At 38.2% G+C, this 16,783-nt stretch overlaps 1 protein-coding gene and 1 long non-coding RNA gene across 5 annotated transcripts in view; one reads left to right on the forward strand and one right to left on the reverse strand.

Moving 5' to 3' along the window:
- LOC107130612 (uncharacterized) overlaps positions 1-16,783 on the reverse strand; it is a 149,219-nt gene that overhangs the window by 65,124 nt on the left and 67,312 nt on the right. The window lies entirely within an intron of this gene.
- The window catches only part of SLAMF6 (SLAM family member 6), a 38,599-nt gene continuing 28,361 nt past the window's right edge, over positions 6,546-16,783 (forward strand). For 3 of the 4 annotated variants that reach the window (XM_005541247.4, XM_005541248.4, XM_074039263.1), the window contains exon 1: positions 6,546-6,640. In XM_005541247.4, coding sequence (XP_005541304.3) covers positions 6,592-6,640 — 49 coding nt within the window. In that variant the 5' untranslated portion in view covers positions 6,546-6,591. Of the gene's footprint in view, positions 6,641-9,420; positions 9,603-16,783 lie in introns of all 4 variants that reach the window. The other variant, XM_065543554.1, reaches the window with a different exon arrangement.

Genomic DNA, 16,783 nt, shown 5'->3' on the forward strand with positions numbered 1-16,783 from the left:
CAAAAGCAATGGCAGCAAAAGCCAAAATTGACAAATGGGATCTCATTAAACTAAAGAGCTTCTGCACAGCAAAAGAAACTACCATCAGAGTGAACAGGCAACCTACAGAATGGGAGAAAATTTTTGCAATCTACTCATCTGACAAAGGGCTAATATCCAGAACCTACAAAGAACTCAAACAAATTTACAAGAAAAAAACAAACAACCCCATCAAAAAGTGGGCAAAGGGTATGAACAGACATTTCTCAAAAGAAGACATTCATACAGCCAACAGACATATGAAAAAATGCTCATCATCACTGGCCATCAGAGAAATGCAAATCAAAACCACAATGAGATACCATCTCACACCAGTTAGAATGGCGATCATTCAAAAGTCAGGAAACAACAGGTGCTGGAGAGGATGTGGAGAAATAGGAACACTTTTACACTGTTGGTGGGATTGTAAACTAGTTCAACCATTATGGAAAACAGTATGGCGATTCCTCAAGGATCTAGAACTAGATGTACCATATGACCCAGCCATCCCATTACTGGGTATATACCCAAAGGATTATAAATTATGCTGCTATAAAGACACATGCACACGTATGTTTATTGCAGCACTATTCACAATAGCAAAGACTTGGAATCAACCCAAATGTCCATCAGTGACAGATTGGATTAAGAAAATGTGGCACATATACACCATGGAATACTATGCAGCCATAAAAAAGGATGAGTTTGAGTCCTTTGTAGGGACTTGGATGCAGCTGGAATCCATCATTCTAAGCAAAGTATCACAAGAACAGAAAACCAAACACTGTATGTTCTCACTCATAGGTGGGAACTGAACAATGAGATCACTCGGACTCAGGAAGGGGAACATCACACACCGGGGCCTATCATGGGGAGGGGGGAGGGGGGAGGGGGGAGGGATTGCATTGGGAGTTATACCTGATGTAAATGACGAGTTGATGGGTGCAGCACAGCAACATGGCACAAGTATACATATGTAACAAACCTGCACGTTATGCACATGTACCCTACAACTTAAAGTATAATAATAATAAATAAATTTAAAAAAAAAAGAAAAATAAAAGTGGAAGAATTGATGGCTAGAGTAATTAATGCAGAGAAGGTCATAAACGAAATGAAAGAGATGAAAACCATGACACGAGAAATAAGTGACAAATGCACAAGCTTCAGTAACCGACTCGATCAACTGGAAGAAAGAGTATCAGCAATTGAGGATCAAATGAATGAAATGAAGCGAGAAGAGAAACAAAAGAAGAAAGAAGAAAAAGAAATGAACAAAGCCTGCAAGAAGTATGGGATTATGTAAAAAGACCAAATCTATGTCTGATTGGGGTGCCTGAAAGTGAGGGGGAAAATGGAAACAAGTTGGAAAACACTCTTCAGGATATCATCCAGTAGAACTTCCCCAACCTAGTAGGGCAGGCCAACATTCAAATCCAGGAAATACAGAGAACGCCACAAAGATACTCCTCGAGAAGAGCAACTCCAAGACACATAATTGCCAGATTCACCAAAGTTGAAATGAAGGAAAAAATCTTAAGGGCAGCCAGAGAGAAAGATCGGGTTACCCACAAAGGGAAGCCCATCAGACTAACAGCAGATCTCTCGGCAGAAACTATACAAGCCAGAAGAGATTGGGGGCCAATATTCAACATTCTTAAAGAAAAGAATTTTAAACCCAGAATTTCATATCCAGCCAAACTAAGCTTCATAAGTAAAGGGGAAATAAAATCCTTTACAGATAAGCAAATGCTTAGAGATTTTGTCACCACTAGGCCTGCCTTACAAGAGACCCTGAAGGAAGCACTAAACATGGAAAGGAACAACCGGTACCAGACATTGCAAAAACATGCCAAAATGTAAAGACCATTGAGGCTAGGAAGAAACTGCATCAACTAACGAGCAAAATAACCAGTTAATATCATAATGGCAGGATCAAGTTCACACATAACAATATTAACCTTAAATGTAAATGGACTAAATGCTCCAATTAAAAGACACAGACTGGCAAACTGGATAAAGAGTCAAGACCCATTAGTCTGCTGTATTCAGGAGACCCATGTCACATGCAGAGACATACATAGGCTCAAAATAAAGGGATGGAGGAAGATTTACCAAGCAAATGGAGAACAAAAAAAAGCGGGGGTTGCAATACTAGTCTCTGATAAAACAGACTTTAAACCATCAAAGATCAAAAGAGACAAAGAAGGCCATTACATAATGGTAAAGGGATCAATTCAACAGGAAGAGCTAACTATCCTAAATATATATGCACCCAATACAGGAGCACCCAGATTCATAAAGCAAGTCCTTAGAGACTTACAAAGAGACTTAGACTCCCATACAATAATAATGGGAGACTTCAACACTCCACTGTCAACATTAGACAGATCAACGAGACAGAAAGTTAACAAGAATATCCAGGAATTGAACTCATCTCTGCAGCAAGCAGACCTAATAGACATCTATAGAACTCTCCACCCCAAATCAACAGAATATACATTCTTCTCAGCACCACATCGCACTTACTCCAAAATTGACCACATAATTGGAAGTAAAGCACTCCTCAGCAAATGTACAAGAACAGAAATTATAACAAACTGTCTCTCAGACCACACTGCAATCAAACTAGAACTCAGGACTAAAAAACTCAATCAAAACTGCTCAACTACATGGAAACTGAATAACCTGCTCCTGAATGACTACTGGGTACATAACGAAATGAAGGCAGAAATAAAGATGTTCTTTGAAACCAATGAGAACAAAGATACAACATACCAGAATCTCTGGGACACATTTAAAACAGTGTGTAGAGGGAAATTTATAGCACTAAATGCCCACAAGAGAAAGCAGGAAAGATCTAAAATTGATACTCTAACATCGCAATTAAAAGAACTAGAGAAGCAAGAGCAAACAAATTCGAAAGCTAGCAGAAGGCAAGAAATAACTAAGATCAGAGCAGAACTGAAGGAGATAGAGACACAAAAAACCCTCCAAAAAATCAATGAATCCTGGAGTTGGTTTTCTGAAAAGATCAACAAAATTGACAGACCGCTAGCAAGACTAATAAAGAAGAAAAGAGAGAAGAATCAAATTGATGCAATAAAAAATGATAAAGCGGATATCACCACCGACCCCACAGAAATACAAACTACCATCGGAGAATACTATAAACACCTCTTTGCAAATAAACTGGAAAATCTAGAAGAAATGGATAATTTCCTGGACACTTACACTTTTCCAAGACTAAACCAGGAAGAAGTTGAATCCCTGAATAGACCAATAGCAGGCTCTGAAATTGAGGCAATAATTAATAGCCTACCAACCAAAAAAAGTCCAGGACCAGATGGATTCACAGCTGAATTCTACCAGAGGTACAAGGAGGAGCTGATACCATTCCTTCTGAAACTATTCCAATCAATAGAAAAAGAGGGAATCCTCCCTAACTCATTTTATGAGGCCAACATCATCCTGATACCAAAGCCTGGCAGAGACACAACAAAAAAAGAGAATTTTAGACCAATATCCCTGATGAACATCGATGCAAAAATCCTCAATAAAATACTGGCAAACCGGATTCAGCAACACATCAAAAAGCTTATCCACCATGATCAAGTGGGCTTCATCCCTGGGATGCAAGGCTGGTTCAACATTCGCAAATCAATAAACATAATCCAGCATATAAACAGAACCAAAGACAAGAACCACATGATTATCTCAATAGATGCAGAAAAGGCTTTTGACAAAATTCAACAGCCCTTCATGCTAAAAACGCTCAATAAATTCGGTATTGATGGAACGTACCTCAAAATAATAAGAGCTATTTATGACAAACCCACAGCCAATATCATACTGAATGGGCAAAAACTGGAAAAATTCCCTTTGAAAACTGGCACAAGACAGGGATGCCCTCTCTCACCACTCCTATTCAACATAGTGTTGGAAGTTCTGGCTAGGGCAATCAGGCAAGAGAAAGAAATCAAGGGTATTCAGTTAGGAAAAGAAGAAGTCAAATTGTCCCTCTTTGCAGATGACATGATTGTATATTTAGAAAACCCCATTGTCTCAGCCCAAAATCTCCTTAAGCTGATAAGCAACTTCAGCAAAGTCTCAGGATACAAAATTAATGTGCAAAAATCACAAGCATTCTTATACACCAGTAACAGACAAACAGAGAGCCAAATCAGGAATGAACTTCCATTCACAATTGCTTCAAAGAGAATCAAATACCTAGGAATCCAACTTACAAGGGATGTAAAGGACCTCTTCAAGGAGAACTACAAACCACTGCTCAGTGAAATAAAAGAGGACACAAACAAATGGAGGAACATACCATGCTCATGGATAGGAAGAATCAATATCATGAAAATGGCCATACTGCCCAAGGTTATTTATAGATTCAATGCCATCCCCATCAAGCTACCAATGAGTTTCTTCACAGAATTGGAAAAAACTGCTTTAAAGTTCATATGGAACCAAAAAAGAGCCCACATCTCCAAGACAATCCTAAGTCAAAAGAACAAAGCTGGAGGCATCACGCTACCTGACTTCAAACTATACTACAAGGCTACAGTAACCAAAACAGCATGGTACTGGTACCAAAACAGAGATATAGACCAATGGACAGAACAGAGTCCTCAGAAATAATACCACACATCTACAGCCATCTGATCTTTGACAAACCTGAGAGAAACAAGAAATGGGGAAAGGATTCCCTATTTAATAAATGGTGCTGGGAAAATTGGCTAGCCATAAGTAGAAAGCTGAAACTGGATCCTTTCCTTACTCCTTATACGAAAATTAATTCAAGATGGATTAGAGACTTAAATGTTAGACCTAATACCATAAAAATGCTAGAGGAAAACCTAAGTAGTACCATTCAGGACATAGGCATGGGCAAGGACTTCATGTCTAAAACACCAAAAGCAATGGCAACAAAAGCCAAAATTGATAAATGGGATCTCATTATACTAAAGAGCTTCTGCACAGCAAAAGAAACTACCATCAGAGTGAACAGGCAACCTACAGAATGGGAGAAAATTTTTGCAATCTACTCATCTGACAAAGGGCTAATATCCAGAACCTACAAAGAACTCAAACAAATTTACAAGAAAAAAACAAACAACCCCATCAAAAAGTGGGCAAAGGATATGAACAGACATTTCTCAAAAGAAGACATACATACAGTCAACAGACACATGAAAAAATGATCATCATCACTGGCCATCAGAGAAATGCAAATCAAAACCACAATGAGATACCATCTCACACCAGTTAGAATGGCGATCATTCAAAAGTCAGGAAACAACAGGTGCTGGAGAGGATGTGGAGAAATAGGAACACTTTTACACTGTTGGTGGGATTGTAAACTAGTTCAACCATTGTGGAAGATAGCATGGCAATTCCTCAAGGATCTAGAACTAGAGGTACCATATGACCCAGCCATCCCATTACTGGGTATATACCCAAAGGATCATAAATCATGCTGCTATAAAGACACATGCACACGTATGTTTATTGTGGCACTATTCACAATAGCAAAGACTTGGAATCAACTCAACTGTCTATCAGTGACAGACTGGATTAAGAAAATGTGGCACATATACACCATGGAATACTATGCAGCCATAAAAAAGGACGAGTTTGTGTCCTTTGTAGGGACATGGATGCAGCTGGAAACCATCATTCTTAGCAAACTATCACAAGAACAGAAAACCAAACACCGCATGTTCTCACTCATAGGTGGGAACTGAACAATGAGATCACTTGGACTCGGGAAGGGGAACATCACACACCGGGGCCTATCATGGGGAGGGGGGAGGGGGGAGGGATTGCATTGGGAGTTATACCTGATGTAAATGACGAGTTGATGGGTGCTGACGAGTTGATGGTTGCAGCACACAAACATGGCACAAGTATACATATGTAACAAACCTGCACGTTATGCACATGTACCCTAGAACTCAAAGTAAAATAATAATAAAAAAAAAGAAATAAGATAAAAAATAAAATAAAATAAAATTGATAAATGTAAAAAAAAAGAAAGAAAGAAAAAACATAAAACAGAAGAAGAAAAGAAAAATTAGACTTTTAAAAATTTAGTTTTCTTCTGGCTTTTTGTTAGCTTTATATTTAAGTATTTTTCTGATATAATTAGAGTGGAATTGTTTTTCTAATTTTATTTTCAGATTACTCAGTGAGTATACACAATTGCAATTGAATTTTATATGTTGGTTTTGTATCTTTTCACCTTGCTGACCTCACTTATTTGTTCTAGTAGATTTTAGGAAATTCCTTACAGACTTTTACATATAAGTTTATGAAAGATGCAGTAAAGGACTTTATCTTCTTTCCCCCCCCCCCAAAAAAAAAAGATTTGTGCACTTAGTTCAGAAAAAAGTAAACAAAAAATTGACACAGTTAGAAATTAGGATTTTCAGTTCAGGAGAAAAAGTTCTCACCACGCCTCAAGAGGAAGGGGAAGTCTCAGTAAAAAGTATTTTCAGTTTATGACAGAAAAGCAAAACGTTGACTGCCTCAAGGTCTCAAGCACCAGTCTTCACCACGGAAAGCATGCTGTGGCTGTTCCAGTCGCTCCTGTTTGTCTTCTGCTTTGGCCCAGGTAAATGTCAATGCAGACCGGTGTAGTCACTGAGTGACTTCCTGGTTTTGTGGCGCTTGCTCAACCTAAATCGTCTGTATACAATTGTCTGTCTGGTTCTCTGCCAAGGGATTGGGGTGCGAAAGGGGACACTCACAGTGTTACCTGATATACTACTACCTCCTCTCAACTTTGGATGCAATAAGCCTGAGATGGTTGTCGGTGAACAATTTCAACTGTGTCTGCATGTAAGAAAGTTATTTGCTGGGGCAGAGGAAATAAGTTTTTGCAAGACAAGACTGTTTCTGGTTTATGACCAGCATCTTGTGTTATAAAGAGTACCAAGATCAAGAAAATGAGCCCTCATACCAATTTAGCTACTATCATACTGTGAACCTCAGGGAGGTTACTTATCCTTCCTGAACCTCACTATCCTCAGCTGAAATATTAAAAACCTATTATTCAGCTGAGCCAAATTTTCTGGGCCCAATCGAACACACTAAAAATAATCCTCTCACCTTTTGCTCGTTGCGGGGAAAAAAAAAAAAAAAAGGTTTCCATCTCTCCCCTCCTTTAGTGCAAATAAGGACTAGCTAGTCCAGCAATACATGGCATTGAGAAAAGCACAGTAATATGACATTGCTTTTCTCACAGCAATATGGCAGTGAGAAAAGAATGAACTGATCCAACTGGCTTCTTGTTCCCTCCTGTCCATTATATGGAGAAGATGAAGATTCGTATCATATTTGGGGAACTACAAATGGTCCAAGGGAGACAAAGTGTAGCATTCAGGCAGAGATAGGCCAGGAGATAACGGAAACCTAGCCCAGAGCTAGCCCAGGGTAGCGGATGAAAGTAGGAAGCATTCACTGAGTGCTTATTGTATTTCAAGTATTGTTCCAGGTGCTGTACACACATTATGAGTCTCATGAGAATTCTATGAATTTATACTATTATTATCTCCATTTTAAAATAAAGAACTGAGGTGAAGTTCACTTAAATAATTTGCCCAAATTTCATTAGCCAGCATGCGGCAAGCTCTTGTAATAGTTCTGAGAAACAATGACAGTTGAATGAGTGTGGCAGCAGCATAAAAGAAAGAAGGGACCGAAGCAAGAGATCCCATCAATATGGAGTTAAGTAAATTAATTGGCAATTGGAATGAGGGGACAGGAATAAATATTCATCAAGCGCCTACTGAATGCTTGGCACTGTTCTAATTTGCATGAATACATCATGAACGAAGCAAGCAAAAATTCTAGCTCTCATAGAGTTAACATTTTAGCAGGAGACAAACCGTAAAAAAAGATAAACAAGTAAAATAGTGTATTCGGTAGTGATAAGGCATAAATAAATCAAGTAGGAAAGGAAGAGATGAAATATGGTAAAGAGGGCAGTGAAATTTCAAACAGGATAAGCAAAGAAAGTGACAAAATTGGAAGGTGGACCGCAGCCACAGGAGGAAGGCGAGTTCAATTTTGGACCTACTGATTTTAGGATGTCAGTGTTCTATCCATGAGGAAGTTATGTGAAAGTTCCTGGGAACTTAGGACTAGGGGTAGGGCTGAGGCTAGAGACTTAAAAAATCAATGGCATAGAGATATGTTACATTGAGGAGAAAACTGGAATGAGTACAGAACTTTGGGAAATACATATAAAATGCAGAGAGAGAGAATTCTTTCTTTCATTCAAGAGCCACTTCCTGACCTGGGAGCAGAATCTTGAGTTTTTGCTTCATTTTTACCTCCCTGCAAAATTAATTCCACCTCTAGAATAAAATATTCTAAATGTCCTCATGTTAAAACTCCTCTTCTTCTCCCTATTTCCATGAATACTTCTTATATGAAGAAGTTTACAGTGCTCTATGAAATTTACAGTGCTCCAATCTCCACTTCACAGATGGGGAAAGAAGGCACAGAACACTTAAGTAACTTGCTCACTGCCCCACACTTCTAGGGGAAATGGGTATAGAAAGAGAAACACATTTGAATGAGTTTTCAGGAGGCAGATGCAGGTGTTCTGAGACCCAGAAGGAGAGAAGTGGCTGCTAGAATTGGAAATCAGGAAGCCTGGCTCTGGAGTCTGTGCTTATAACAACTTCACTGCACTACTTAGCTTACACGCAGTCATATATTCACACAAATGCATACATAATTAGAAAATGTTAGGCTAGCAAAAAATAAATAAATAAACAAGCAGAGGACCTTGATAGAGAAAAACACGGGAACCTGCTTTGGACGGAGTGATGAAGAAAGGACTTTCTGGAAAAGTAACATCTCATCTGATATTTAAAGGGTGTGAAAAGTTAAACAGGAAAAGTCAAATGAAGAAGCTTTTAAGGCAGAGGGAATCAAGTGTACAAAAGCTCTGATGCAGGAAAGAGCCTGGAGTGATTTAGGAAGGGAAAGAAGACCACTGTTGCAAAAGCGTGGGGCAAATGAAATCAATGTTGGAAACAACCATGAAAAACAATGACTCACACCAGCCTACATTTTTTCAAGTGGGTTGGGCAGTATCCTGACTCCTTTTAGAAAATTTAGCTGAAGAGACAAACCATATTGAGAAATAATCCCATTTCCTTTAACTCAAGCCCTGGGTGGCAAAACTAACAGAACAAAACAATAATTATAACTAAAATCAAGCATCATGACATCCTAGAGAAAATAAATCTCGTTCGTTTCTTCATTTCAATTTTTATAGATGGAAAATTGTCAAACTTAAATGTGCATATAAATTACTTGGGAGAATCTTACTAAAATGCTGATTCTGGAATAGGGAATGAGATTCTGCATTTCTAACAGGCTCGCAGGTGACACCAATGCTGCCTAACCATGGACCACACTGAGCAGCAAGGTTCTAAATTCCACTGGACTTCAGTCACACTGGGATTGAAGGGAGGAAGAAATAGGAACTAACTTTGAGTGTGTTTGCAGGAAGCAGACATAGGTATTCTGATGTCCAGGAGAGAGCGGTGGTTGGAAATGTAAGTAAAACAAACACATGAGGGCTGATTCTGAGGTTGAGTCAAAATGTGCAATGCTCTTCTGTGAAGAGATTGTGACCTGATGGCCCCCTGAGCAGTGTTATCTACTTTTTACCAACCGTCCGCATCTTCAAATGTTTGTTGTGCTCAACAGGCAGAGAGCTGTTTTATATTTTTTCATTATCCTCAAAGACACGTGTTTTTCCACCTCTCAGAATCTGCAATCTCCAATGCGGCCTCCAGACATTCAGGCCTCTGTTTTTGGTCCTTTAAACCCAGATTCAGCTTTGGTTGTTTCTCTGTTCACACTCAGACATTTTTTATTAAGGTGAAATTCTTATAACACAATGTAATAATTTTAAAGTGACATTTTGTACATTCACAATGTTGTGAAACCACAACTTCTATTGTTCTAAAACATTTTCATCACCCCAAAAGGAAACCCTGTACCCACTAAGCAGTCGTTTCCCATTCTCCCCTCCCCCCAGCCCCTGGCAAATACTGATCTGCTTTCTGTCTCTGTGGGTTTACCTATTCTGGATAATTTCATATAAATGAAGTCATAAAACATATGACCTTTTGTGTCTGACTTCCTTCACTTAGCATCATGTTTTCCAGGTTCATCCACGTTGTACCATGTATCACATGTACTTCATTCCTTTTTGGCTGAATAGTATTTTATATTCTGCATATACTACATTTTATTTATCCATTCATCTATTAGAGGACATCTGGGTTGTTTTGGCCTTTAGGCTTTTGCGAATCGTACTATTATGTATACAAGTATTTGACTACCTGTTTTTAATTTGTCTGGGTATATACCTAGAAATGGAATTGTTGGGTCATATAATTCTATGCTTAACATTTTGGGAAATTGACAAACTGTTTTCCACAATGGCTGTACTATTTTACATTTTCACTAGCTGTGTACAAGAGTTATAATCTATCCACATCCTCATCAACACTTGTTTTTTTTTTCCTTTTTAAAAGAATTATTATCACCATTCTAATAGGTGTCAAGTGGTATATTATTGTGGTTTTGATTTGCATTTTCCCAATGACAAATGATTTTGAGCATCTTTTCAAGTGTTTATTGGCCATTTGTATATCCTCTTTGGAGAAATGTCTATTCAAGTCCTTTGCCCATTTTAATTGAATTATTTGTCTTTTTGCTATTGAGTTATAGGAGTTGTTTATATATTCTTGAACCCAGACCTTTATATATGATCTGAAAATATTTTCTCCCATTCTGTAGGTTATCTTTTCACTTTCTTAATAATGTTCTTTGATGCACAAAAGTCTTTAATTTTGATGAAGTACAATTTACCTATTTTTATCTTTTTTTCTTTTTTATCATTTTATTTTAAGTTCCAGGATACATGTGCAGGATGTGCAAGTTTGTTACATAGGTAAACATGTGTCCTGGTGGTTTGCTGCACCTATCAACCTCACCTAGGTATTAAGCCCTGCATACATTAGCTGTTTTTCCTGATGCTCTCTCTCCCCGCTGTCTCATCCCCGACAGGCCCCAGTGTGTGTCTTTCCCCTCCTTGTGTCCATGTGTTCTCATTGTTCAGCTCCCACTTATAGAACATGTGGTGTTTGGCTTTCTTTTCCTGCATTAGTTTGCTGAGAATAATGGGTTCTGGCTTCATCCATGTCCCTACAAAGGACATGATTTCATTCCTTTGTATGGCTGCACAGTATTCCATGGTGTATACATACCACATTTTCTTTACCCAGTCTATCATTGATGGGCATTTGGGTTGATTTCATGTCTTTGCTATTGCAAATAGCGCTGCAATGAAGATACATGTGCAATGAACATGTACATACACATATCTTTATAACAGAATGATTTATATTCTTTTGGGTATATACCCAGTAATGGGATTGCTGGATCAAACTGTCTTTCTGCCTCTAGGTCTTTGAGGAGTCCCCACATTGTCTTCCACAATAGTTGAACTAATTTACATTCCCACCAACAGTGTAAAAGAGTTTCTATTTCTCCACAGCCTCACCAGCATCTGTTTTTTCTTGACTTTTTAATAATTGCCATTCTGACCCGTGTGAGATGGTATCTCATTGTGGTTTTGATGTGCATTTCTCTAATGACCAGTGACGTTGAGCTTTTTTTCATATATTTCTTGGCCACATAAATGTCTTCTTTTTTTTTTAACACATGAAGAGTAAGTTTAATGAAATTCATAGTTACAGATATTCAGAAAATATTTGTTGGAGGAACTAATGAATACTTTTTTTCTTTTAATTTTTATTTTTAGTTCTAAGGTACATGTGCAGGATGTGCAGGTTTGTTACACAGGTAAACCTGTGCCCTGGTGGTTTGCCGCACCTATCAACCCATCACCTAGGTATTAAGCCCAGCATGCATTATCTATTTTTCTTAATGCTCTCCCTCCTGCAACCCCACTTCCCAAGAGGCCCCAGTGTGTGTTGTTTCCCTCCCTGTGTCCATGTGTTCTCATTGTCCAGCTCCCACTTACAAGTGAGAACAGCCAGTGTTTGGTTTTCTGTTCTTGCATGAGTTTGCTGAGGATAATGGCTTCCAGCTTTATCCACATCTCTGCAAAGGACATGATCTCATTCCTTTTGATGGCTGCACAGTATTCCATGGCGTATATGTTCCACATTTTCTTTGTCTGGTCTGTCATTGATGGGCATTTGGTTTGATTCCAGGTCTTTGCTATTGTGAATAGTACTGCAGTGAACATATGCATGCATGTATCTTTGTAACAGAGTGATTTATATTCCTTTGGGTATATACCCAGAAATGGGATTGCTGGGTCAAATGGTATTTCTGGTTCTAGATCTTTGAGGATTCCCACACTGTCTTCCACAATGATTGAACTAATTTACATTCCCACCAACAGTGTCAAAGTGTTCCTGTTTCTCCACAACCTCACCAGCATCTGTTGTTTCTTAACTTTTTCATAATTGCTATTCTGACTGCCGTGAGATGGTATCTCATTGTGGTTTTCATTTGCATTTATCTAATGATCAGTGATATTGAGCTTTTTTTCACATGTTTGTTGGCTGCATGAATGTCTACTGTTAATGTCTGTTAATGTCCTCTGCTCACTTTTTAATGGGGTTGTTTGATTTTTTTCTTGTAAATTTGTTTGAGTTCCTTGTAGATTCTGGATATTAGACCTTTATCAGATGAAGAGATTGCAAAAATTTTCTCCCACTTTGTAGGTTGCCTATTGGCTCTGATAATAGTTTCTTTTGCTATGTAGAAGCTCTTCAGTTTAGTTAGATCCCATTTGTCAATTTTTCCTTTTGTTGCAATTGCTTTCAGTGATTTCATAATGAAATGTTTGCCCATGCCTATGTCCTGAATGGTATCGCCTAGATTTTGTTCTAGGGTTTTTATAGTTTTGAGTTTTACATTTAAGTCTTTAATTTTTTTTTTTTTTTTTTTTTTTTTTTTTTTGAGATGGAGTTTCACTCTGTCACCTAGGCTGGAGTGCAGTGACGTGATCTCGGCTCACTTCAAGCTCCACCTCCCAGGTTCACACCTTTCTCCTGCCTCAGCCTTCTGAGTAGCTGGGACTACAAGCGCCCGCTACCATGCCCAGCTAATTTTTTGTATTTTTAGTAGAGACCGGGTTTCACCGTGTTAGCCAGCATGGTCTCGATCTCATGACCTCATGATCCACCCACCTTGGCCTCCCAAAGTGCTGGGATTACAGGTGTGAGCCACCGCACCTGGCCCGTCCTTAATCTATTTTGAGTTAATTTTTGTATAAAGCGTGAGGAAGGGGTCCAGTTTCAATTTTCTGTATATGGATAGCCAGTTCTCCCAGCACCAGTTATTAAATAGGGAATCCTTTCCCCATTGCTTGTTTTTGTCAGGTTTTTTGAAGATCAGATAGTGGTAGATGTGCAGTCTTATTTATGGGTTCTCTATTCTGTTCCATTGGTCTATGTGTCTGTTTTTGTACCAGTACCATGCTGTTTTGGTTATTGCAGCCTTATAGTATAGTTTGAAGTCCAGTAGCATGATGCCTCCAGCTTTGTTCTTTTTGCTTAGGATTGTCTTGGCTATATGAGCCCTTTTTGGGTTCCATATAATTTTTAAAATAGTTTTTTCTAATTTTGTGAAAAATGTTGATGGTAGTTTAATGGGAATAGTAGTGAATCTATTAATTACTTTGGGCAGTATGGTCATTTTCATGATGCTGATTCTTCCTATCCATTAGCATAGAATATTTTTCCATTTGTTTGTGTCCTCTCTGGTTTCCTTGAGCAGTGGTTTGTAGTTCTTTTTGAAGAGGTCCTTCACTTCCTTTGTTAGCTGTATTCCTAAGTATTTTATTTGCTTTGTAACAATTGTGAATGGGAGTTCATTCATGATTTGGTTCTCTGCTTGCCTGTGTGTGGTGTATAAGAATGCTTGTAACTTCTGCATTGATTTTGTTTCCTGAGACCTTGCTGAAGTTGCTTGTGAGCTTAAGAAGCTTTTGGGCTGAGATGATGGGGTTTTCTAGATATAGGATCATATCATCTGCAAACAAAGATAACTTGACTTCCTCTCTTCCTATTTGAATACGCTTTATTTCTTTCTCTTGCCTGATTGCCCTGGTCAGAACTTCTAATACTATGCTGAATAGGAGTGGTGAGAGAGGGCATCCTTGTCTTGTGCTGGTTTTCAGAAGAACTGCTTCCAGCTTTTGCCCATTCAGTATAATATTGGTTGTCAGTTTGTCATAAATGCCTCATTGTTTTTTAAGATATGTTCCATCAATACCTAGTTTATTGAGAGTGCTTAACATGAAGGGATGTTGAATTTTATAAAAGGCCTTTTCTGTGTCTATTAAGATAATCTGTGGTTTTTGTCTTTAGATCTGTTTATGTGATGAATTACATTCATTGATTTGCATATGTTGAACCAGGCTTGCATCCCAGGAATACAGCCAGCTCGATCAGGGTGGATAAGCTTTATGATGTACTGCTGTATTTGGTTTGCCAGTATTTTACTGAGAATTTTTGCATCAATGTCCATCAGGGATATTGGCCTGAAGCTTTCTTTTTTGTTATATCTCTGCCAGGTTTTGGTATCAGGATGATACTGGCCTCATAAAATGAATTAGAGAGGAGTCCCTCCTTTTCAATTGTTTGGAATAGTTTCAAAAGAAAACTTTTTTTTTTTAGACTATTTATTACTGCCTCAATTTCAGAATTTGTTATTGGTCTATTCAGGGATTCAGCTTCTTCCTGGCTCAGTCTTGGGAGAGTGTATGTGTCCAGGAATTTATCCACTTCTTCTAGATTTTCTAGGTTATGTGCATAGAGGTATTTATAGTATTCTCTGATGATTGTTTTTATTTCTGTGGGGTCAGTGGTGATATCCTCTTTAACAGTTTTTATTGTGTCTATTTGATTCTTTTCTCTTTTCTTCTTTATTAGTCTAGCTAACCTGCAGTCTATCTATATTATTAGCTTTTGCAAAAAAACCAGATTCTGGACTCCTTGATTTTTTGAAGCATTCTTCTTGTCTCTATCTCCTTCAGTACTGCTCTGATCTTGGTTGTTTCTTGTCTTTTGCCAGCTTTGGAGTTTGTTTGCTCTTGGTTCTCCAGTTCTTTTAGTTTTAATGTTAGCATTTCAATTTGAGAGCTTTCTAGGTTTTTGATATGGGCATTTAGTGCTCTAAATTTCCCTCTTAACAGCTGCTTTAACTGCGTCCAGAGATTCTGATACATTGTCTCTTTGTTCTCATTGGTTTCAAAGAACTTCTTGCTTTCTGCCTTAATTTCATTATTTAACCAGGAGTCATGCAGGAACAGGTTGTTCAATTTCTATGTAGCTGTGTGGTTTTGAGTGAGTTTCTTTGTCTTGAGTTCTAATTTAATTATGCTGTGATCTGAGAGACTGTTTGTTATGATTTCAGTTCTTTTGCATTTGGTGAGGAGTGTTTTACTTCCAATTATGTGATCGATTTTAGAGTAAGTTCCATGTGGCAATGCATAGAATGTGTATTCTGTTGTAGGGTGGAGAGTTCTGTAGAGGTCTGTCAGGTCCACTTGATCTAGAGCTGAGTTCAAGTACTGAATATCTTTGTTAATTTTCTGTCTCAATGATCTGTCTAATATTGACAATGGGGTGTTAAAGTCTCCCACTATTATTGTGTGGGAGTCTACATCTCTTTGTACATCTCTAAGAGCTTATTTTATGAATCTGCTCTTGTATTGGGTGCATACATATTTAGGATAGTTCTTCGTGTTGAATTTAACCTTTTGCTATGCCTTTCTTTGTCTTTTTTGGTCTTTATTGCTTTAAAGTCTACTTTGTCAGAAACTAGGATTGCAATCCCTGCTTTTTTCTGCTCTCCATTTGCCTGGTAGATTTTCCTCTATCCCTTTATTTTGAACTTATGCATGTCTTTGCATATGAGTCTCTTAAATACAGCACACCAATGGGTCTTCACAATTTACCCAGCTTACCATTCTGTATCTTTTAATTGGGGCACTTAGCACATTTACATTTAAAGTTAGTATTGTTATGTGTGAATTTGATCCCGCCATCATGATGCTAGCTATTTTGAAGACTTGTTGATGTAGTTGCTTCACAGTTTCATTGGTGTTCAGTGTGTGCTTCAGTATGTTTTGTAGTGGCTGACAATGGCTTTTCCTTTCCATATTTAGTGCTTCCTTCAGGAGCTCTTGCAAGTCAAGCCTGGTGGTGGATGAATTCCCTCAGCATTTGACTGTCTGAAAAATATTTTATTTCTCCTTTGCTTATGAAGCTTCATTTGGCCAAATATGAGATTCTGGGTTGAAAATTCTTTTCTTTAAGAATGTTGAATATTGGCCCCCAATCTCTTCTGGCTTGTAGAGTTTCTGCTGAGAGGCCTGATGTTATTCTGATGGGCTTCCCTTTGTAGGTGACTTGGCCTTTCTCTCTGGCTGCCCTTAACATTTTTCCTTCATTTTGACCTTGGAGATTGTGGTTGATCCTCTCATGGATCCTCTCACGGAGTATCTTACTAGGGTTCTTTGTATTTCTTGAGTTTGAATGTTTGCCTGTCTTGCTAGGTTGGGGAAGTCTCTTGCATGATATCCTGAAGTATGTTTTCCAACTTTGTTTCATTCACCCTGTCTCTTTCAGGTACAATAATCAGTTGTAGGTTTGGTTTCTTTACATAATCCCATAATTCT

Source organism: Macaca fascicularis, chromosome 1 (genome assembly GCF_037993035.2).
Source record: "Macaca fascicularis isolate 582-1 chromosome 1, T2T-MFA8v1.1".
Taxonomy (NCBI): domain Eukaryota; kingdom Metazoa; phylum Chordata; class Mammalia; order Primates; family Cercopithecidae; genus Macaca; species Macaca fascicularis.